Raw genomic sequence first — 23,462 nt, 5'->3', positions numbered from 1 at the left:
GCGAACAGCGAAAAAAAAAAAGACGCACGACAGGAAAACGTTGTACTTGCAGCTGTAGAATTTAATAGAAGAAAGAGCATAAAGAAAGCATACATGGTATATTTTCTTTATGTTTCTTCTATTCAATTCTACGTTTGGGAGTACACACCTTTGTCCTGTCGTGTGAGTTTATTTTTTCGCTGTCCAGATTTTTGAGCTGTTTATTCCCCATCACGACAGCCGCAAAACACGCGACCTCAAGCTCCGCGGTTTCTTTATAGTTTTTTTTTCTAAATATACACATTTTTATCAAAATAAATAAAAAAAAATTCGTCAAAGTCACACTAATACGGTCTGTGCGGGTGAGTTATGCGGCCAGTGTACATATAATGTGAGGGCCTATGGTCACTCACAAGCTGAGAACGGCAGGGCGTGTTTTTCGAACAACCGGTCTGCATTACAAGAACGCGCTCCATGCCATCCCCCGTGCCATAGCCTCCTCTATACCAACAAAGTCTGGCAAATCACCACGAGAAACGGCCGCCGAAATGAAAAGGTGGAGCGGCAGACAACGGATGAGAGGAGAGCCACGTGACTGGCGCCCCGCTGCGGCGACACGCCGAAACACACTTCTCCCGAGCGAACAAGAGCGTTTCGGGTACTCGCGGCTGCAAAAGCTGCGCGCTGAAGTCCAGGTTCCCCGAGAAATGGCTCTTTGATGCTCTGTGCTACCAGATCCTCGCGCTCCAAATCTGCGACCAGGTACTCTATGGCTCTGTCCTCGAACTGTCAGGTTTTGTGAGTATAGAGGAGGCTATGTCGAAAATAAGAAGCTCGCGTTGGAGGCGGAATAACTGATCCTTCTTCATGCCCTTCTCACATTGACAGTGAAAACAATTGTCGCGATAAGTCGGATAATGGTTTCAATTAGAAACTAGCTGAGCGCCATCGAAAACCGCTACATCAATAAAGTTACCACTTATGCAACATGCGCAAGGCTGACGGTGCGAAAATGCGATTACTTTTATCCGCGCTTTCGCATTGCCGTGGTCTCGCGCCAGTTGCACGAGTGATAAATCTAGCGCACCACCGTGCTTATTCCGCGCTCTAAATCTTTCTCACATTTACTGATTTAGTAGTTCTCGATGACGCTCGGCAAGTTCCGAGTTGAACCCATATGTTTATTTTCACCAATTAAAAAGTTTATTAAGAAATTTTACGGAACTATCCGACTTATCCAGACGATTAGCCCACTTATTATGCCCCCTTGGTCATATAACTCACCTGCACAGACCGCATTAGTGTAGCTTTCACGGTTCCTAAAAAAATATATATAATAATAATAATAATAATAATAGTAATTCTAGATTTAAACATTAAAAACAGGAAAGAAAAGCGTAACTCGGTAGCGCCTGTTCTTTGATCTTGCGGGTACATAGGAGAGCGTATTCTGGTTCGAGAGGTCTAAAAACACTTGGGAAAACATTCCGAGCACTTTCTGACTAAAGAGACTTTACCGCTGCGTCAGGCCTGATTGAGCGCCTGCCTATTCACTACACATAAGCAAAAATTGTACAAAAAAAAAAAAAAAGACGTATCTGGAATGTTACGAAGCTTGACAGAGCGCAAATATTTCCGTAATACTGCCGCGCGAAGGGCCGGACAAGCAACGCTCGGTCATGGAATTCAAATTCTAGAAGACTCCTGTTTCTTCTTTCTCGGGGCGTAACTTTCATCATTTCATCCTACTTTCTTGTTCTCGAAAGTCTCGAAAGCGCCTGCTCATTCTCGCCCCGAGCGCGCGACACTCCAAGCTTCTTTGCCACGCACGCTAGATAAGAACCTGCGCGGAACCTTGTCGAGTCAGTCTCGCTCTCGCTTGCTGTTACGCCGCCCCCTTCCTGCTGCATCGACGCTCGTTCTTTATCTTGTTTGGCACAAGTTCGCCGATAAAGCCTTTATTTGCCGTTCACTGTTCGCCCTCTCGTCACCTTCATTCGTGACAATACACGTAAACAAAGACTGAACCGCTGCCGGGTCACCAAAGAGTAAGTTACCTCTCCTGACATGACGACGGCCCCGCTTGCTCGCTCGGGGAGGCCTGCGGCAACTGAGCGCCTCAGCAGCCGAAAACCACTCTCGCTCTGCCGCATTCCAGGGCGTCTAATCTGAACACCCGGCGAAAAAGTCGGCGAGGAATTCGACCGCCGTGATTGGCAGGCGCCAAGGTAAAGCCCGGCGCCGGCCAATCACGGTCGCCGAATTCCTCGCTGACCTTTTCGCCAAGTGTCCAGATTAGAGCCTCAGGAGCGCGCGAGAAAACGCAACCTACCCAGGCAAGCGAAAGCGCGCACGCATCAAATAACATTTTTTGTTTCTTTGAAGGAAGGTTTTCGGGACTAGACGTCGCAAGCAACACTTCCAATACACACTGGCGTACTCGTTCGCTTCTCGCGCTAATTTCAACCTATTCTAAGCGAGCGGCGAATTCGACAGTAAAGCGCGTGCCAAATTGTATCCGTACACCACCATCAATGAAGACTAACAACTATCGGGAACACTCAGTCGCAGTGACGGCCTACGCTCTGTAAACATCATCCTCCCGACGCACAGATACATTACCAAAAGAAAACAATGAACGAGAACAAGAAAAGCAAACGAGCCGATAAACTAACCCCCGTCGATATCACAACATAGAGACAAAAAAGTAGGGCTGGGCAATTGATCGATTAACCTACCGAGTACTCGACGAATGCTTTAATTGCGATTGCTGTTTTTAACCGGTTAATCGGTAAAATATCGACGAACCAAAAAGAAAGTAAAAATTAAACGCTTTCCCCACGCAGTAGTGGGCACCTGTATGAGGGGCAAATTTGAAATAAAACCTTAACCGAACGTAAACTGTATATGGGCGAGATTTGTAACCGGAGGCAAGTGCAGAAGGTGTGAGTGTCCGTTTAGTTCAGCAGAGTCTATTGGAAACAGCGAAAGGAGGTCGCTCTTGCCGGAAAGTATAAACTCTCCTTTGTCTCATGCAGCTGAAGCAATAATCCGTGAGTGTGACTGTATTTGAACTGTTCTCAGCTATACATCGAGGTTGATTCATAATCGAAATTTTATGTTGCACCATTCAACACCCCCCATAACACGCAAAATAATAATAATAATTGTGATTAAAAATATTACGCATGGAAATAAACGAGTCCGAATAATCGATTAATCAATCGATTAAACGTGTTAAATATCTTTATTGATGCCCAACACTACAAAAAAGGTATCAACGCAGGGGATGAGAAGCCGCGGGGAGAAAGGGGAGGGGGGGGGGGGGCATTATTATGTCGGTAGCCGGGAACCCAGGATCTCGGGCAATATCCGATAGCGTTACGCACGACCACACACACACGCGACGCACACGAAAGGGACTCTATGCGCCGAGCAGCACGAGAAAAAAAAAAACCTGGAGGCACGGAGACAGCTTTCGGGGGCAAAGAAACTTGTCCCAGAGTAAAGCGGTACGCCGATATAGTGAATGTTTAACGCGCAAAAAGCTGTCAGGAAGCCACATGAGGCTTCACACGGATGCGCGGCCACGGCATGCTGATCAAAAATGCCGTTCATCAGGGCAGACATGCCTCGGCGGTACTGCAAAATTACAGCTCCGGCCTTCGCGGGACGCTCAACGTCGAGTTCCCGAAGTTTTTTCCAAAATGGCTCGAGCGAAAATTACTCGCTTTCGGCTCATTCCGTGGCGTAGAGGCACTTAGAACCGCGTCGCGAGGTGATAAGGACCGTGCCGAGACCAAGACTTTGCAAGTTTTGTTGGTTCGCAGGGTTTGTCGTTCTTCACGCGCTGTGAGCGAGAGGCCCAGTTGGTACTTTGCCTCGCTGCATTGAAGTTTGAACCCACGCAAGATAGCTGCGCCGGGGCCGGCGCTATGGGGATCGTTCGAGGCTGACAGGGACCTGTGTGCACAAAAAATAGCTGAACAAGTGTGGCGTGATGAAACTTGCGGAGGACGTTAACGTAATCTTTCTCGAACATCCCGTGCCCGGAAGGACGTATTTGACGTATACGCAACAGTTACAGCTATTACGGCGACGAGCAATGTGTCTGCAGCTGTAGAGGAGCGGTGCATAATCAAATTTTTTTATGAAGAAGCAAGTTACACCAGTTGAATTTTTTCGAAAATAGATGGCGAGCACAAATGGGGAACAAACGATGTCACGGGCAAGAGTGTAGGAATGCTGTCAACCGTTAGGCGAAGGACAAGAGCGGGCGACAAACGAAGCACACCGACACGCTCGTTCGACTGCCGTCACTCAGACCAAAACAATGTCAGCGGAACGTGGGCGCACAGCGGGAATTCTTTGAAACACTGACATAGTTTCCTGGTTGTTTGATTTTCTATTTCCCCTGTAGGAAAAAAAGTCCCGGTTAACTTTGAACAACCATGATACCCGGGTGATTGTGACAAACACGACGAACACGTTGATCACAACGCAAAACCTAAAAACCACTTTTTTTTTTTTTTTTTTTTTTACGATAACAGGGATGCTGAATTTAACTTTGGATTTCGCGATATAAGCCAGCAGAAGCGCTGAGCAGGACGCTATACGATCTCCGAGACATCACTCGTACATAGATATCTCAAACAGATGGCCGTGTTTTTTTTTTGGAAAAGAAGGGCGCGATCAAGCGAGGAATGTGACGTCACGATTCTCCTGGAACAGTTGAGAATGAGGGAAGCGGCCTCGCTTCTCTCCTCCTCACTTCGGATCACCTTGAGGGAACGAGGCAAAAAGGAGAGGGAATGAAAATCGCAACGTGGCATGTCTCGTCGGCCGTGTTCAATCGCGCACTTCTTTTCCAAAAATAAAGCCATTCGTTTAACTTGTGAAGCACCTAAAAAACTAGAACGCGATGAAGACGAGACAGGATCCGTTAGAGATATCGCTGTATGAGTGATGTTTTGGGGTTTTGCAGCGTCCCGCCTATCGCTCTAGCCTTGTTTTGTGAGCTCCAAACTTCACGACCAAATTTTTATCCGTGAAAATATGATGTTTCGTTCTAAAACTTTCTGATTCCCAAAGAAAAACGCACGGTTACAAAACAAAACAAAAAATCAATTAATTAAATCACCTTTTTTTTTTTTTTTTTTTCAGCGTGAAGAGAGTTTATGAACGCTAAATGCGGTTCCCCCCGACCACCATGTACCCCTCTGCTGCGAGTCCTTCCGGCAAGCCGGTTTAAGGCTACCCAACGCTATTCGCGACTACAGCGAACTATAGGGGGCGCGCTGGAGAGGCCAAATGCTCTGGCAAAATGGAGGACGAAAGGAGGCCGAATTCGTCGTTCAGCGCGTGGACCACCATAAATTTCATGCACTGCAGCTTAAAATCGGTGTTACATATATGAAAGCAGAGCGATTTTTCGACGGTAGAAACCTTCTTCTAGTCAGTGCGTAGGAATGACACGGCGGAAGCATAAAAATAATTACTGGAAACGATGTTCGTTTCTATGCTACCTACGAGAACCAAGCAGCGATAGCAGACGACATAGTCGAAATGACCTCTCCTCTTAAACTTCTCGGCATTGCCGCTACGCGGCGACGATTTCGCTGGAGTCGTCAATACCTTTCTGAACTCCAATGACTCGTGGCTGTCTTGTACGTACCGAAGTCGAGGCTTTCGACGTAAACCAGATACGTGAACGCAAAGTAATTTAGCACCGCGCATAGTCACTGCCAGAGTGAGAACAGCAGGGCGTGTCTTTCGAACGCCATACCTTCCGCCCCTGCTTTGAGTGCGTGCGCGCCTCGAGGTGCACAATTGACGCCGAAGCGCTGTCGAGGGTATACAAACTCCCGCTGGAGGTTGGACAACTGATCTCCTCTTCCCTGCCGTTTTCACCTTGTCAGCGAGTATAGAACCACGTGCCCATAACAAACACATCGGCGTTTTTTTTTTTTTCTCTCTCTATTTTTTAATTGCTGACTTTTAAAAGCAGCCCTTCGAATGTCACGACCAGAAAAAAGAACCTAACGGTAGTTATCATCAAGCTACAACCTGGGCACCCAGTAAAAAAAAAAATAAAAAAAAAATCGAATTTAAAAACTTTTTTTTTTCAGGTTTTTCTTTTTCCCCTTGTGGCTTTACTCAAGACAATCAATACATTAGAAAAACTAAGGATCCTTATTTATACGCATGCGAAGACAGTACGTCGGATCGTGCCAGTTACACCTTATCAAGCCTCTACAAAAACTCAGTATAATGTACAAATATAAGATCCCGCGCGGCTGCTGGGCAAGAAGTCTGTGTTCCGAATATTTCCTTCGAGAGAGTTCTACTCCTCTGGAGTCAAACGGATCAGCACCAGGATCAGAAGGATCGAACACTACGACTAAAGGCCATTCGACGACACAGGGGTAATGCTCCGTCAACAAAACGAAATACATCGCGAATGGAGGGAATGATGGATCATCTCAGGTGATCCACGCGACTCAACGACTCTATAAACTGTAGTCCAGAGCAAACGCCCTCCATAAACCCTTTCGAGGGGTGGCCCCTACTTCCACATCACAGAGAGATACGGTGATTACCCAGTTACGAGCGTCGTAAACAAACACACACAAAAAAAAGAAGGAAAACAAAAGACAAGCTCCAGTTCCACAGGACGGCTCTCAGTTTATCGCTCGCACACATACCTTCCATCATTTTTTTCGATAATAAAACAAGGGGCCCGTCGGTTTGCGATACTCCAGCAGTGCACCAACGCCCACTCCGAATTCGGGCCTGTTCTTTAGCTAACTGAAAAAAAAAAAAAAAAAAAGGAACATAAACAAGCGGCGTAGGGAAGGCCCGAACTCATCCGTCTCTTGACAAAAGCAACTATCGGTTGCTATACGTGACTTTCGATATGTATAGAAATCAAAAGGAAAGCGGAAAGCTTACATAAGTCTTGGCGTGAGAACGTTCAACTAGTAGCGTCGTTTTCCTTTTTTTTTTTTTTTTCGCTATTAGCTTTAAGTGTTTGGTAGTACCAGAGCCTCCCATGCATACAACTTCAACTACGCCTGACACATCGGAACACGCGCATCGCAAAGGCGGCGGGCAGATAACTGTGTGTGGCTTCCGCGTGGTGGCGTCAGGGAAGAGAGAGTACATCTTTCGCGTGAAATACTTTGCCAGGAAAATACATTTTACTCTGCGAAAATACAATGGTCTTTGCGCCAACAGCTTTTGCGCAGTAGAAAGGGCTGGAAGCGCGCGGCCTCGGGGTTTTCCCCTTCTGATTTGGGAGGGGTGAAACTGCCGCCACCTATCATCGTGGACAGCCTTCGAAACAGCGGAGACAGCCGTCCCCGCTGTCTTGGCCAGTTAGGTATCTCGGTACCGCCGGCGGCGTGAGCTCTCTCGGAACCGGGCTGTCCACACCGCTAGGGGAGTATCTGGTGTTGTGTAGGCGCGCTGTTTAATGCTAATGAGCGGAATAGGATGAATTCTACTTATAGAGTATTTGGTCTCGTGTTGAAAGTCTCTCAGCTTCACGGGAAGGCTTCAGCTTCACAGACGAACTCTAATAGCGTTTACTTCGCTTAGAAGCCGCTGAGCGGCGTCACCCAGGTTGTGCGTGAGTAACCATTGGAACAGTTGACAAACAGGATCAGTGAATAGTATTGCAAAAGTAACAGAGCCAAGAATGCGGAAAAAACCAGCTTTAGACATACCGTATAAAGGGGCAAAAAACAGCATTAGAAATAGGGTAATCTTCAATCCGAAGAAGCGCGTCACGGTTCGAGACAAGGAAAGGGGAGCGGAGAAGAATATACAGAGCCAAGCACCATGGAGCTCGATGCAACATACGTAGGGAGGGAATAGAAATGCCACAAGATGCCAGCGTGGAATGTTAGGGGCTCGGCAACCCAACGACATCGTACGAAAAGGTAGCATTCTTTACAATGATGTGGTTCGGTGAGGGCGATGGTAGAAAGTATTTTCAACGGGTACAATAAAGTACAAAAGGGCTAAAGGAATGGAAAACAAATTAAAAAAAAACATGTTACGAGCCGTTCACTCTGTGAAGGTGGATCACCAGCGAAGCTGTTTAGCACTTGACACAAACGTGACACAGAATTTAGCGTATGCTCCATTAAAGTTGTTTAATTTAGCAGCATGGTACCTGCGTCTTTTTGATGCGTTCTCCGCTCCGTGACGTTCGTCGTCTTGTCTGGTCTGCCGCATGCGTTTGGCGTTTTGGGCACGATCTTTATCGGTGGTGTTTGCCGCCCGCCGCCACCACTGACATTGTCGTTGCTGTTCCCGCCGTTGCTCTTCGGGAGTCCGGACTATACGCGGCCTCCCCATTACGACGAGAGAAGAGGAATGAAATATACCTATTGCTAATTTACCCAAGCATCGAGGGGAATGCAGGGAATGGTGTTCCACGCGCCGCACGTGCCGGCGTCTGCAGCAGTAACTGTTCTAAAGCAAAGACCCAAAAAATGGCATCTTGCACGCGCGCTCGACAACGCTTTATCTTGTTTCTTTACTTCAAACCGTTTATACGGGGAAGGCGTGCGGAAAAATCCACGGAACCTTAGCCATAAACAGCTTCGCTGTAAAAAGAAATGATATTTAATAACTCCGTATGGTGGTTAAGGTACAAAAAAAATATATACACATATACAGCACGGTCACGCAGTAACTATGTTACCACCGTCTTTGCTACTATCGTGAGAAAGGCACTGGTGACACAGAATGTAATGCAGCGTCGAGCTATAGATTCAGTCGCAGCGCCGCCGTGTCTGGCGCCGCGGCAATTCGGGCACCGTAACTCCGAAAACTAAACAATGCTTAACGATAGCTGCTTCGTCCTGTACCACGCAGGCCCACCAGCATGGCCCTCCCCATCAGTGCGGTTATGTTGCTGTCCCTCTGCGTGGTCAGACACCTGAGCACCACAGCTGCAGCTGCCGTCTCGACGACAAGCCATGCCCAGCTGTCGTCCGCTCCAAAGGACAACCCCCTGCAGGGACCGTCGCCCAGCCACAACAAGCGGTACCACGCTAACCCCAAGACCTCCATACTGGTGTCCGCCTTGCACTCGCCGGACTTGGCAACCAGCCCCATGCTGCTGGTAGATCTCTCCGCGCTCAGAAACCATCAGTCTCCGACCGCCTTCAACGCCGACATAATGTACAACGACAACCCCATCTCCCGTTCTTCGACGTCGTCGTCGTCCGGCGACTCGAGCGACACCTGGGACTACGACAGCATGGCCGCCGACGAGCGGTACCCGAACCAGCGCTACCTCAACGAGATCGGGGACAGCGAGAGACTGCTCGTCCCTTTCTTGCCGGAAAACACCGTGGGACTCCACTACGGCGGCGGTATGCAGTTCCTCGAGGATGTCCTCCAGCTGCAGCGCCAGAGTAGTCGCGAAGACGCCTTCAGCGACTTTATCCGGGACAACTGGGGCGTCCGAGGGAAAGAGAAGAGAGGCGTTTTCGTCTCCCGAAGCTGGCTGCCGGGTGGACATCCAGAGCCACAGAGAAGCCAGAAGGCTTCGCTCCGAAGACCCAGCGCCGCGAAGCACGTCGGTGCCAAGGCCCTGGACATCCAAGAGCGACCGGCTTTGCCGCTCATCTTCTCTTCTAAAGGGTGGCACGCGGGAGGACGCAAGAGGAACATATTCTTTTCTCGGGGCTGGGGTCCCGGTGGGCGACCCCTGGGGCTCAGGGAAGACGATGGCAACAACAAAAAGTCAACTCTCCCGCACAGAGCAGAAGGCGTTCTTGCTTCAGAGTCCATGGTGGACCAAGGAAAACATTCGTCAAGGCAACTGCAAAAGCAACAGCCGATGCAACACGTGCAGTTCCCGCGACGGTCCATAGGCGGTGAAGACCGCACGGTCACGCAAGAAGCGGCATCGCACGCGGTCGATGCTTCTGGAGCTGTCAACAGCGAGCATCGTCCGCGTCAATGTCAGAAAAATCTCTGGGCGATACCGCACCTCTTCGGGCCCTATTGGTGAACGCTTGCGGGTACGAGAGGTAAGGAAAGAAAAAAGGGTGGAGGCTCCGTGTGATGCGAGTGAAAGGAATACTCGAGAGGAAGAACGTGTCAATTCGTACTTCGCCGAATCCAGCACAGTCTGGTACAGAATGCTCTACTTCCATCCTACAAAACCAAATGACTTTTAACGCAGCGAGAAATGGTTTTATCCCAGCAGTGATCAAATAAATGACATGAAGATTCAGCTGACAGCCACAAATGTGTTCTTGCATGTCTTCATCTTTTTGATCAGTGCGCTACATTTAAGAGAGAACTTCAACTGCTTCCTGTAGCACGCATGTAATGTGTGATTGTCCTGCTTGTCATTTTATGTTGTCACTCCAGATGAATTGTACACAAAAGCTGTTCCACACCGTGCATTAAAACATGTCCACGTCACTCACGGTCTCTGTGTTACAATCTCAGTTGTTCATTCCCCTCTTAAGAATAATATTAATAATAAAAAAAGGGTCTGGTTTCACTACTTCAGATGAAAAAACTGCAAAAATGGGCAGCATTTAAGAAACCTCTATAAAAAAGGGGTCAATCTTATTGCGTGAAATTTGTTGTCATTTGCCCCCTACATGCATAGGGTAGTGGGGGGCTACGTTGCATGAATATCCAATGAGGAAAACATGTTTCTCGCGTACCAGTCCAGGAAAAAGTAAAATGCAGTGTCTGAAAAATGTGATAAAAGTGCTCACGAAACTTCCCAAGGCTTTTTTAACAGCACAGAGTGTATCAACGCCGTTCCTAGTCATTTATGATTACAATTCTTTCTTCTTGGAAGTACATGGAAGTGCCAAAGTAACTAAGAACGACCAGAATCATTTCAGTAAAAACTACTCACGATTTGGGAAAGATATTTCAGAAAATAAAAACAGTTAGTATAACTTATTGATATGTTTGAGAAAAAACCGTGGTTAAAAAAAAAGAAGAGAAAAAAAAGCTACGATCTGGGAAGACATAACGATTGATGATGTACAATCGGGGCCCTATACACGAGAAAGCAAGCAGATTTCACGAAGAAACTTTGCTCGTGAGGATTTAAACGGCTATGGAGAACCACCAGCCGTCCTTATTCAAATATATAGAGCTTTTTTTTTTTCTCCATAAAGAAGCCAAATCCAGAAACTGAAACTAAGCCAATTTTGGCTAAAATTTGAACTATAAACGCTCTCAGGCAGCTGTGCATGGGCGCCGCCATAACCGACCTGCAGTTTTTATTTCCTCTTATTTCGTTCGCTGCACTTCATAATACCACAGCAGGACAGGTTAGTGTCATTTTAGATGTTACTGCATTCTTCTGCCCAGCATAGGCCCTTGTGAAGGCTCGTCAACGCCCGCTTCAGTGGCTGGGCATCTCGGTAAGACAAGAGAAGGTCGGCTATGGCGGCTCAATCTGGCGCGTGCTGAAAGCGTCTATACCTGGGGATCCATCATTTCCAAAAGGTATTATAATCTGAAATCGGTCATATTATGCGAAAAAAATCATTGTAAATATGGCCACGGTACAGGGCTTGAAACTCGTCTGATAAGTACACCTTCCTGTTCATCTCAGTTTTGCTTCACATAAATTTGGTTCTATTCGGGAAAAAAAACTTATATGTTGCCAATTTTTTTTTTTTTTCTTACCGAGTGCAACTGCAACGACTTGCGATGTACGGGTTGCTATGGCAACAGCTGCGTCGGCCCCAACAAAACCTTAATCTTTACAACGATTGCTCCGACTCACGCAAGTGTGTGAACCAACCTCCGACCCCTTGACTGCATTGGCTTGCGACGTTAATTCTTTTATGGGTTGCTATGGCAACAGGGTTGAGAATGGTTCAAAGGCACTCACATTCAAAGATTATTACTTAAGCTGCATAAGGCGAAGGTGTTCGTTTTTATTCTACAGCAAGAGCAACCTCCCATGATTGTTCACAATAGTCTCTGCTGCGCTAAACAGACACTCGAAAGGCATTGAAGTGGCTGGAACATGTTTAACCTTCTGTAATTGCCTTAAGTTACAATTATCGCCACTACAGTTTACTTTAGGATAAAATGTCCTCTAAAGTTTGCCCTTCATACAGGTGTACTCGTCCACATCTGCAAGGTGAAAGCGTTGAATTTTTACTTTCTATTGGTTCGTCAAAATTTCAGCGGTTAACCGGTTTAAAAGATTCATCGCGATTAAAGCATTAATCGGTACGTTAATCGATCAACTGCCCAGCCCTAGTGTTAAGCTCTGGCACAGAGGTTCCGTCGGCATCATCAACGATATATATATATACCGACCAATGGTTTAACTCGTCCAGCCGGCGAGCTACACTCAGACTCGGGACAAGAAAGCAACCTGCTCGATGTCAACCGTGTAGAACGTGCCAGCCGTTTTTGAAGATGTTGGTAGTGAGGCTATAACAGACTGGTTCATGGTCCCCTTCTCAAAGTGCCCTGTCCACAACAAGCAGCCTGCAACAAGCGACTCAAGAGGAGCATAGAGCCGAGTTTGCCTTATCAGCAAGCTCTGTGGCTGACATTGTAGCCAGACAGGTATCGCACATGCTCTGTGAAAACCCAGATCAACGCTTTCAAAGAACCTTTGTGACGTTTCAAGTGGAGGCACACGGCGACAGAAATGCGCTGAAAAATACCTTGGAACCCACGACTTCGAACGACTCCCAAAGACCAAGGTCTGGGGATAATATTGAAAGAAAAGAAGGTCCTATCAAGGTGAATAGGGAATGAGCTGCCCATTTGGGGGGAAGAACGTTAACAAATATTCAAAGCCTCTTTCCCAAGTAAAGACGCGTGCAGCCACCAGAAGGACAGCTGTACTGGTGTGTCGCGAGGAAAAGCCCCACCGATACTGACTACGACGATGCGGAAATGCCAAACGAGACCAAGATTGCCAGTGCCTTGGGACAAAGAACTGGAGTCGTCTATATGTATGTTTTGTGAATAGTGTAAATATATCTCGTTTTGATTATTAGTCCTATCTGATACGGAACAATATGTACGTAGACACCAGCACTGCCCAAGCATATTTCTAGATAATTTCTGGGTTTTTCACAGTCCCACAGTTTTCTATAGAAATATGACGAGATAATATAAGGGCCCTGCACAGACATACCTGCCAATTCCCATGTTTAGCCACGCCAGTTCACTTTCCAGCCTTTAGGCGGCAAACTTAGCACCCTAATTCTGTCACAAAAGACAACATAGCACATTTCTGTATTTTTATAGTGGTAAGCTTCTATTGTTCGTGGTTCGCTGCTGGGTTTGTGACATGGAGGCTTTTGGCAGGGAGTCCCAACTTTACAAAATTATCCTTTCAGTGTGAAACCTATAGTCGGTGACAAGCCAAGTTTGTTGTGCCATTCTCAGCTTTACCAACTTCACCTCTTTTCGTTCTGCTGTTATTTCCCCTGTAAATCTACTATAGTTGTTCCACACTTCACTGAAACCACTGCAAATACTTTGTTGACATTCGGTGGTGCGAGCTATCGAGCCTGGCAAACCCACGTCGGTGACAATTTCACATAACCAAATTGCATTTGCAATAAAATATTTCAATACTTTCCCAAGGAGCATCCACGCTTGATTTTACAGCGGAGCTGTTAAGGGCTAGGTTCCCCAGGATCATGTCTGTGTATGTCAAAAACAAACCTACCTGGACAGCTACCGCCATCTATAAGCGACAGCAACAAGCACACAACCAGTATGGTTTCGCCGTCGCTCGTAGACGGCGGCAAACTTTCCAACTATAATAGAAGAATGGATAATTGGGCGCGTTGGTGGGAATTCATCGTAGGAAACAGCGCGAAAAACAGATGACGACAAAGAAGAAGCGCACAGCGTATCAAGTAAAGCTCCGCTGGTCTTCCCTATTCACGAGAGTGGAAAGGCTGAACGTTTTTTGTCATTTTTTTTTCTTTCCAGATAATTCGAAAACCCATTTAAATAAATATTTTTTTGCAATCCAACATACTTCGAAGTAGCTATATTTTTGCATGCCCTGTAAAATTTTAAGAATAAAAGTGGAATATCTCGTTCTCTCTTTTGGTAAGAGTTCTGATGGTTGCAACAGATGCCAAGCGAGTCATGGCTGAATGCAGCTCGAGCAGTGGTTTGCCAGTCTGCTTGTGTTCGGCAACTATCAATTTGTCTGCGCGTTGGTGGCCAATTAGTGCAGCGACAGAGATCGCCATACTCTGTTGAAGTTTGGTGGACAGGACGTACAGTAAGCACTGCCAACCCGAACATGCGACTGGGACTAAGAATGGCAGCACGAGCCGGTGAAAGACCTCCTGACAGCTTGCTCTGGGCACGAGCCCAAAGAGCCAACACCGGAAGAACCTCCAGCACCCAATATGTTCCGACACCTTTGGCCACTTATTTCACTGGCGAGGCAAGAAGAAAAGCCAACTCGCTATTTTTGCTTCCCTCAATGTTAATACAATGAAAGAAAAACAGACTCCTGGACACTTTCAGAATTCCTGATGATTTAGTGAAAGTATGAAAACTTCTGCATGGTTCCCACCCCCCTTCCCCCCCAAATTTTTTTTTTTTTTTTACAGCGGAGTTGTTAAGGGTTAGCTTCCCCAGGATCGTGTCAGTCCACAAATGACCTGATGACACAGACCTCTGGACAGCTACCGCCATCTATAAGCGACGGCGGCAACCAGACAACCGGCTTGTCGCTTGTCTGGTTGCCGTCAATGCTCATATATGACGGCAATATTTCTAGCCTTTCCACTCTGGCTTGCCGACTTGCGGCCAGCCATTACTTCATTCCCACCATAGTACAGCTTCGCTGGTCTTCCTTCTTCACCAAAGTGGAAAGGCTGAAAGTTTTTTTAAATTTTTTACCAGGCAATTTAGTATGATGTCAGAAGACTATCCAATTGATGTAGAAGAACTTGTAGTTGGGCTAGTTGGTGAACCATATAAAGCATGGTGTAAGGTGCAAAAACAACGGACACAAGGAAGAAGACACACACAGAGGCGGCTTACACCATGCTTCATACCCAATTAATATTTCACTACAAAGTCACATATATTTTGAATAAAGCCACAAAACGCAACTACTCGAAACGGAAACATGTGCACGGAGGCTCGGAGGAGAGGGTTGCCAGAAGTCACGTGGCTATCGCTCCCAACCCAGTTTTTTTTCCGTTCCTCCGCTTCTCGGGCATCTAAAGCAGACGACGACAACGAATCATTTGTTGTGCGATTGTTTCGCACTTATATCCTTCCCCTCACTGTTCTGTGCTAGAAGATTGATTGGCTGGTACCTCGAACCACAGTTCCAATGTAGCAGTCCCATGTCCATTGCAAAGTTGTTTCGTCATGCACCACCACTGTGTCGTCCAGCCAGCGGTACGTTGCCATATTGACAATGACGAGTACATCTACTTCCTGCGATCTGTACAACCATTTTTTCCGATCAAAGTATGTCTAAGCTCGTTACAACAGACCTTTATTTTGACCAAGATTTCGGTCTGTTGTAAGAGGAGTATGTTGTATGCAGATATAAAGTTCAGTCAACGGTACGTAGAGGAAAACCAACCAAACTTCACAAATCGGTATGTTATATTCAAATGTCTATTGTAACCAGGTCTGTAACCAAAAGCTGCATTTGCAGCTTTTTGGAAGCCATAAAAAATGGGGTCATATTCTTTTTTCTTTTTAATATTAAATGTGTGCCTTAGATGACCTCCGACTTCGAATGTATTTGGTATGCATCAGTCCGAACATCACGTGACCGTGGAAAAAAGAGTGAGTGCGCCTCAAACCGGGCCACTCTCGGCCAGCAGTTTTCAGGCGGAAAAAATGTGAATTTTGAGCCGCAAATTGTGCTTTGGGTGGTTGGACTCTTGTTGGTCATGTTGAAATAAAAACCTAGGAAAGCATAAATGCCCTGTCAGTGTCCCTTTAAATGAGCAAGTGGAAAGCTTTGGGTATCCCAAATGAGGCGTGCCATCCAAATATAAAACTTCTACGATCGTGGAAACTAGGGCAACTGGTCGTCCTGCAACTCGCAGGACTGTACCTCATTGAGGGCTCGTGTCCCGCATCCCGCGAGAAATTTCTGAATCTTCAAAATGTCCCACATTTCACATGGTCGTAAAATTCACTCTGCAGTTCATTGTGCTGCCGAAAAACAGGGCACGAGGAAGTGCGGAGGTCACCGGTAATTGTGTGAATCGCAATGGTACGCCATTTTCTATCCAAGCATTGCAGGGAGCGACCGTTGTTCTTGTAGGAGAACCGATGCACATGCTCCGTTGTGCCTCTCTTGGTGGCAAAATATTGTAAGAAAAATCACTCGCCAAAAGTTTCAATATAAAATATTGTAATTATTTTCAAATCGCTGTGTCAATGCAGAAGGATTGCTGTGGATTTATTTTTTTTTTTTGTGAAAACAGTCACACAAGGCAGAAAGCCTGCAACTCACAACGGTCGAAAAAGAACATATTGTTAAAAATTTGTACAGGACAATATTGATAAAAGTAAGCGCTGATGGCAAACAATAACCCAAAAAAGATCTACTGTTTCTTATTTCCATTTAAATACAAAACATTGTAGTAAATATTTTCAAATCTCTGTGTCAATGCGAAAGCGTTGCTGTGGATGTTTTTTTTTTTAGTGAAGACGGCCACACAAGGCGGAAAGCCTGCAACCAGGGTGTCGAACCGGAACCGAACCGAACCGAAAACCGGAACAGAACCGTTATTTTTAGCCGAACCGGAGCTGAACCGAACCGAAATCTTCGCCGCCATCTTGGAACTGAACCGGAACTGAACCGGAAAAAAATATAACGGTAACCGGTTCAAAACGGTTCACGGTATTTTTTTTGTTAGTATTACAAATTTATTATTATTGGCACGTGTATTCCTCTACGAATTGATCAAATCGTCATATACAGAATTGCAATGTATAATAAATCCTGGTTTTTTGCGGCGCTTTCTTATTGGCACTATGATTAGCCATGTGTCACAATGTCACGTGACGTCATGATGTCAAGACATGCTCTCAAGTAATGTCACATCACGTGACCCCGTGACGTCATGTGACTCACCGCGTTAAGTCGATTCGAATTGAGGACGTCGCTAGATCTATTAACGTTGTTGATACCGTGACGTCACATGACATCACAACTTCGCACTGAGAGTCACGTGACACCATGATGTACCCGATTGTCATGATCCCGAGTCAAATGCTCTGGTTCATGACAACCAGTATCGCCAAACATTCGGGTAACGCTCGTGTTCAACTCAAAGATTATAATGGGCCCGAGTCCCACTAGAGCTAGAAACAGAAACAAACGAAAGCGACAAGCCTCAGACACATGCAGCATGTTCGCGATGGTACCTTTATACGGCTTTGAGTTGTTCGGTGCTCGCGAAGTTAGCACGAGTGTTTACAAGCCTGCAGATGGTACCATCGTGTGCATGATACTCGTGCTTGAGCAGCCTTCTTTATTCTACAAAGCCTGTCAAATCGCGAAATACTCTGGTTTAAGGCTAGCCGCTGTCGTTTGTTTCTGTTTGTCGCTTTAGTGGGGCTCGGGCATTATAGCCCAACTAAAATTATATCTGAAGATCAGCCCATACTCTCTGCTTTGCCAACCCTGCGTATGACTATGATAAACACTGACGGTGTATATATTAGGATCAGATCACGTGGCTGATAGTTCTAATTGTGAGTTGAGGAGGGGAAAACTGTTTCATTTCTTTCTTTCGACTGTCTGCCATTTCGCGGAGGGGCAAACTAATGGATGCTTTTGCAAGTTATCAACGTCAAGGATTACAACTTAGCGGTATTTATTGAACTTAAGGTAAAAAAAAAAGATGCTGCACGACCCATTTTACATGTATGCACACCATTGAGGCTCCCAAACATGTCTTCGTTATTGCTGAACTGCCTCAGAAAGTTGTCCCGAGAATAGAAGTGTTAAAGGGTATAAATGTGACGTATTAGTCGGACGTTACATGAAACTATTAGTGTGTACGGGAGGGATACCTGAAAAGAAAGATCCTAGTGGCCTCACGGGGGTAGCCGAACGTTGGCAGCCGCTCTAAGTCTCACAGGAGTGTCGCTCTCAAGTTTTCCAAGTTTCGACCGCCCTGTATTTTGTTTAACCTTCACAGTTTGGTGCAAAGTTAAAGCAAGGAAGAATTACTGTTAACGAGTGACACAAATATAATTGTCCAGTGAACACCACTCAATACGGAGCAGGCAATCCCTGAGGAATAAAAAGTATCTTGAGGAGCAACTAAAAAAAAAGGGAGTGGGGAGGGGGGTAGTTTTAAATCATACTGTGTCGTAAAGATTCCTCTGCCCCACATTTTCGGCGCAGACTAGAAAGCGTGGCCTGGAAACGATAGTGACAGATGGGTAGTTGGTATAACTTTTATTTGTAAAAACACTCTTGCCAGAAAGCACGTTTTCGTCGTGCCAGATACTCGCGCCGTGCCTAACGACGATGTACCAAAAAGAAAAATGTGTGCCTCTCAAATACATAGCTTGCACTGAGCGCGAAACTTTTGCAGCGTGCATTTTGCCAAACCGGATTTGATTTTCTCAGCAAGAACAACTCGCAATGACAACCAGTATCTAGTGCGATTACGTCACGTGCAAACCATGTTAAATACTTCAGCTTTCTGGTGAAGTGCGACGTTCGCAACACCAGCAGTAGACGTCCAATGTGTAAAGTTGTGTAGTATTTATAGTAGTCTCGCGATGATATACGGCAGCCTAATGAAATGTTGGAGCACATGACTGATAAAGAACAGAGTCATGAAGTAAGGTCTCAAAACAAGTGCACGTAAAACCTAAGATAACATTAGCCTCCCCAGGTAGTATCCCGCGACGTTTCGAGCTGAGGCAAGCTGATGCCCAAAAGTGATTTATATTAGGATTCTAAAAAATCTTTGTTTGCCCTGCGCGGAATCTATGTTTAATTAGGAATATCATTTTATGCATTTCTATGCATTTCTTTTTGCAGTAAAGCATTGTGTAAGGGATTATTTAGAAAAAAATTGCGTGTCATCTCCTTATTTCTGCACATTTCGTGTATTTGCCTTCCAATATATCATGTGACCACAGTGTTTTTTGGCATGCCCTGCAACCCACTATTTGACACTGCAAAACAGCTAACAAAAGCACGTTGCCGAAGACACAACAGCTGGCGTATTTTCGAGTATCGTCCTTCCGTGTCGGTCTCAGGCGGTTATGTGAACTTCATAAAGTCAAATTTATCGATGATAATAAAAATATACTTAATTCCTGTCTGAAGATTTGGCAGCATAAATAGAAGATTCTCACCTCCAAGATATATAAGTAAATGCGCCTTTAAATTATCTGAAAGATGTTCGGCAAATATTTTTCGGTGCTTTTATCCTCTATACACCAACTCAACTCTGTGACGTCACGGCGCGGTGGTGGCGCGTCGGTCGCACTTCCGGTCTGGGGCTGTGGGCAGAAGTCCCCATGCCAGACGTGCCAGACGTGTATTCCTGCGTTGTTTTGAAAGGAACCAGACAAAAACCTGCCTTCTCGCCAAAACGCCGCGACTGGGGCCGTACCAAAAGTGTCGAGAAAGGTTTGAAGGTCAGTTTTCACGTGCTCGGTTTGTCCGAGAATCTGGATGTGTGCCGTGAAAAAGGAAAAGCAGACGCCGTCGGACAACGATTGCTTGGGCGGGAAGTACTTTGGGTTGAATTCACGGATACTTGTGTTCATCAGATTTATTTGTTTTGTTCCAACATGAACGCCAGAAAACCGTCAAGTTGTGCGGACCCCCTGTGGACTACGTTCAGTGCGTCTTCAAGTTCAAACGGCCGCCTGATTGTTCGAATTGTCGTCTGCTCTTTCAAACGTTTCTGCTTGTCGTCTGCTCTCCTAGACGACGCCGGTCCGTAGACCAAATGTTGGCCCGGTACTTGTGATAAGAAGTGAGTGAAGGCCTCAAAAGACTTAAATTTGAAGGTTGGTAAGCAGGCTCGATGTAAACAGTAGATACAAGGAGATGTTGGTCATTGTTACCAGTGACCAACACCGACTTGTTATGCCTAATTCAGTTGGTCCGATTCTGTTTGCGATTTTCAGTATCGTCGTCAACCATCTCAGCTGCGGTTCACGCTTTTGCAGCCCGAGCGGCGTCGCGACTGAAAATTCTGAGCGAAATCTCATCATGCGAATCAGGCTTTAGCGTACAATCTGCGGCGTCCACGCGGAATGAATCGCCACATGTCACATTATTCACGCGAAGTTTTACGGTGTAACGAGCCTCGGTAATTTCGCTGACGCCGCTCAAGATAGTCAGACATCGCCAGGAAGACGTACAACCAACAATTCGAACGCGAAAAAGGGCAGGGGGACTCACACCGACGCCGACGACATCGCATTTCAATGGTTTGTTCATGGGCGACGGCGAGCTTTTTGCCCACACCCCCATCGCGCATGCGCGGCGCCGGTGGCGTCCGCTAGGGGCGCTCCGGTTTGTTTGTAAACATGAGTTGGTGTATAGACACGTTATAGGTGAGTTTGAAAAAGATTTAAATAATTTTTTTTTTATTATTTTGAAGCTAATTTAAATAACTATATGTGTTCCTCACGCATATATAACTTCTCAAATATATAGAAGTTTATTATCGCGTTTTTTATGTGTTTTTACTATCACCTTTTTTTACTGGAACGAATGGTGGAACTTTGACGATTGCACACTTAAACTCTCAGAAAGTGTCCAATTAGGTAGCTTCCGAATTGAGTAGAGCATGAAATACCACTTTGTTCTATTTACCAAAAGTCATCAATTAGCGAGCGTGATGCTTATTTGCAAATTAAATTGACTTGCATTTTGTCAAGAGCAAACCTCAACATCCAGGCTATGCCAGTTTATCCACTATAAGAAAATGTTCACATGGGTAAGCACTGTTTTAGGTCAGATTCGATCTCAGTATTAAAGTGCTCATAGGTTAGAGTGAACAATTTCAGCCACTCCTTTTCGCATGATTCGTCGCCCGCATCATGGTGCTGAGAGCAAACAATATGCTAGTTAGAAAAACAAGCATTGAGATTGTCGCTTAGTGTTCCTATAAAATATAGACTGGAAGGACTTGTCCCGTGACTTTCGTGACATTTTGAAAATTATATTCCCTTAAGCTCAGTCGTCTCGTCATCATATATATATATTGTGAAACGTATTCCGTAAAACACATTTCATGATATATATGGCGACGAGGTGCCCATTTCATGATTGTATTCACTGTAATTAATTCCTTAGTTCAAGGGCAAAACCACGATTCAAAATCTAATACTGCGATACAAAGTTGTACCAATCACGGGTATTTTAGGCAACCTACTTCACTTCCGAAAACATTTCGATTCAGGTACAATATATGTGACTCTGGTAAACGAAGGGATGTTGAGTCGTATAAACACGACGTTTTGTATGTTAATGTAGATTTTCCTTTCTTGTTGTGTAGAAATAAATAACAGAATTTTATAATTTTGGTACCTGAGAATAAAACTGAATTGAACAAACAATAAAAAAAAACTATATACTGTAAACGACTATTTTTCGTGGGCTCAATATTCCGCGATTTAGGTCAAAGCTGAAGTTTTGGAATAATTCGCGGGTTGTAATTTTCTCGACGCGGTGGAATCTCAATATAAATTTCAATCTGTTTACATTTTACCGAAATTGTTCGCGGGACCCATTTTTCGCGAATTGTAGGCGATTCGCGAAATTCTCAAAAATAGGTCCTCGCAGAAATCAGATCGTTTACAGCAGTTAGTTTCACGGCCTAAATAGCGCCTATTGACAGAACAACGCGGAAAATATATTCTCAATTTAGCGGTTCAAACCGGTTCGAACCGGTTCGAACCGGTTTGAACCGTTATTTTTTGCGCCCCGGAACTGAACCGGAACTGAACCGAAAGCCGTGAACCCGAACCCGAACCGAACCAATAAAAATATCGGTTCGACACTCTGCCTGCAACTCACAACGGTCGAAAAAGAACATAATGTTAAAACATTGTGTAGGACAATGTTGATAAAAGTAAGCGTTGACGGAAAACAATAACCCGAAAAAGATTTACTGTTTCTTATTTCCCTTTGACGCATTGACTTCTGCTACAGTCGATTTTTACATTGACAAATTCAACAGATTTAATAACATATTTGGCATAAACAAATTTATCACTGGGAGTGAAAAGTATTTGAGCTTAATTGCTGTGTATAGAGAGCACAGGATATTAAATGTGTTAACAGAGCCTCGGTTCATGATGTGCGTGTTAATAAATTTCCTCTACCACCCCCCTGCCCCGCGTGTCCCGCATTTTGCCGGCAGGAAGGTGGTCACCCTAGTGGAAACATTACACTGTCACTCTGAGTACTTCCGATAATTTAGGACTGGGTTCATCATCAGCAACTACACTGGAGCAAATAAAAACATTTGCCATCAACCAAGCCACCCCGGCCAAGCTTCGTCAATGCCTGGCCACAGATTCAATGTCTTCCTGTACTCCTGGCGAGGGGGGGGGCGATCGGTGGCCAAGCAAGTTAGCGCAATGCAAATTGGAGCATGTGGTTCAAAAGTTCCCGGGTTCAATACCTACCCCTGCCCGTTTTGATGTTGGTGAGCACAGCACAGGCACGCAGTCGTCAACCACTTTTGCACGATGCACGTTCATGACCCCAGGCTAGAGGTCGCACCGTACTGGCAAAATTTCTCATCTAGTACTGCGGAGGCAACAGAGGCCCATTGAGGCTTACCAACTTCCCGCTGGCTAGACATACACAAAACATAGAATTACACCTGGCTGTGCACGTCCACGGAGCCTAGCTAGGGAAGCGGGAGAATGACTCACCGTTGATTTCCCGCATTGCCTTGATGAAGTCCTGTGGGTCTTTGAAGCTGGCAAAACCGAAGCCCTTGCTTTTGTTGGTCCGCTTGTCCCGTACCACCTTGGCCTTGAGGAACGACGGAAACTTGCCGAATACCCTAATCAAGACCTCGTCCGTTACGTCGTTGCCCAGGTCACCACAGAAGATGCGGAAGTCATCTGTAAGAAAGTGAGCCCACAGATTGCTGGTGAAAAAAAAGACATTGAGCATGTCACCTGTTCTGCTCACATATTATTGATCCCATTGATTTCGCGACACTGTTGAAAGTGACATACTGCGCAGCATTCGGGAAAGAATAGAAACCATGTTTTTCTCACCCAAAAAATTTAATGTATGCATTGTCAAACATCCAGTCTCCAACCAAATGCAGTACGTAGCACTGCACTTGAGATAGGTTGCCAAAGTCTCAGGAATTTAAAAAGTTACCTATAAGTAGGGTTGTTCGTTTTCGGGTAAAACCCGATTTTACCCGATTTTTGCACCCCGAACATGTTTCAGGAAAATCGGGTTAAACCCGATTTCTACCCGA

The 23,462-nt window shown here is 45.6% G+C and overlaps 2 protein-coding genes across 2 annotated transcripts in view; one reads left to right on the top strand and one right to left on the bottom strand.

Moving 5' to 3' along the window:
* LOC120836461 overlaps positions 1-10,431 on the top strand; it is a 36,244-nt gene extending 25,813 nt beyond the window's left edge. Inside the window, exon 2 of the mRNA XM_040205377.3 lies at positions 8,866-10,431. Within this exon, the coding sequence (XP_040061311.2) occupies positions 8,876-10,012 (1,137 nt within the window). The 5' untranslated portion in view covers positions 8,866-8,875 and the 3' untranslated portion in view covers positions 10,013-10,431. The remainder of the gene's footprint in view (positions 1-8,865) is intronic.
* Positions 1-23,462, bottom strand: part of LOC8029324 (RNA-binding protein 42) — a 116,305-nt gene that overhangs the window by 77,255 nt on the left and 15,588 nt on the right. Inside the window, exon 4 of the mRNA XM_029982151.4 lies at positions 22,897-23,091. Within this exon, the coding sequence (XP_029838011.3) occupies positions 22,897-23,091 (195 nt within the window). The remainder of the gene's footprint in view (positions 1-22,896; positions 23,092-23,462) is intronic.

Source organism: Ixodes scapularis, unplaced genomic scaffold (assembly GCF_016920785.2).
Source record: "Ixodes scapularis isolate PalLabHiFi unplaced genomic scaffold, ASM1692078v2 PGA_scaffold0__279_contigs__length_252992795, whole genome shotgun sequence".
Classification (NCBI taxonomy): domain Eukaryota; kingdom Metazoa; phylum Arthropoda; class Arachnida; order Ixodida; family Ixodidae; genus Ixodes; species Ixodes scapularis.
The sequence above is the reverse complement of the archived record's forward strand: the minus strand, read 5'-3'. Positions and strand labels throughout refer to the sequence as shown.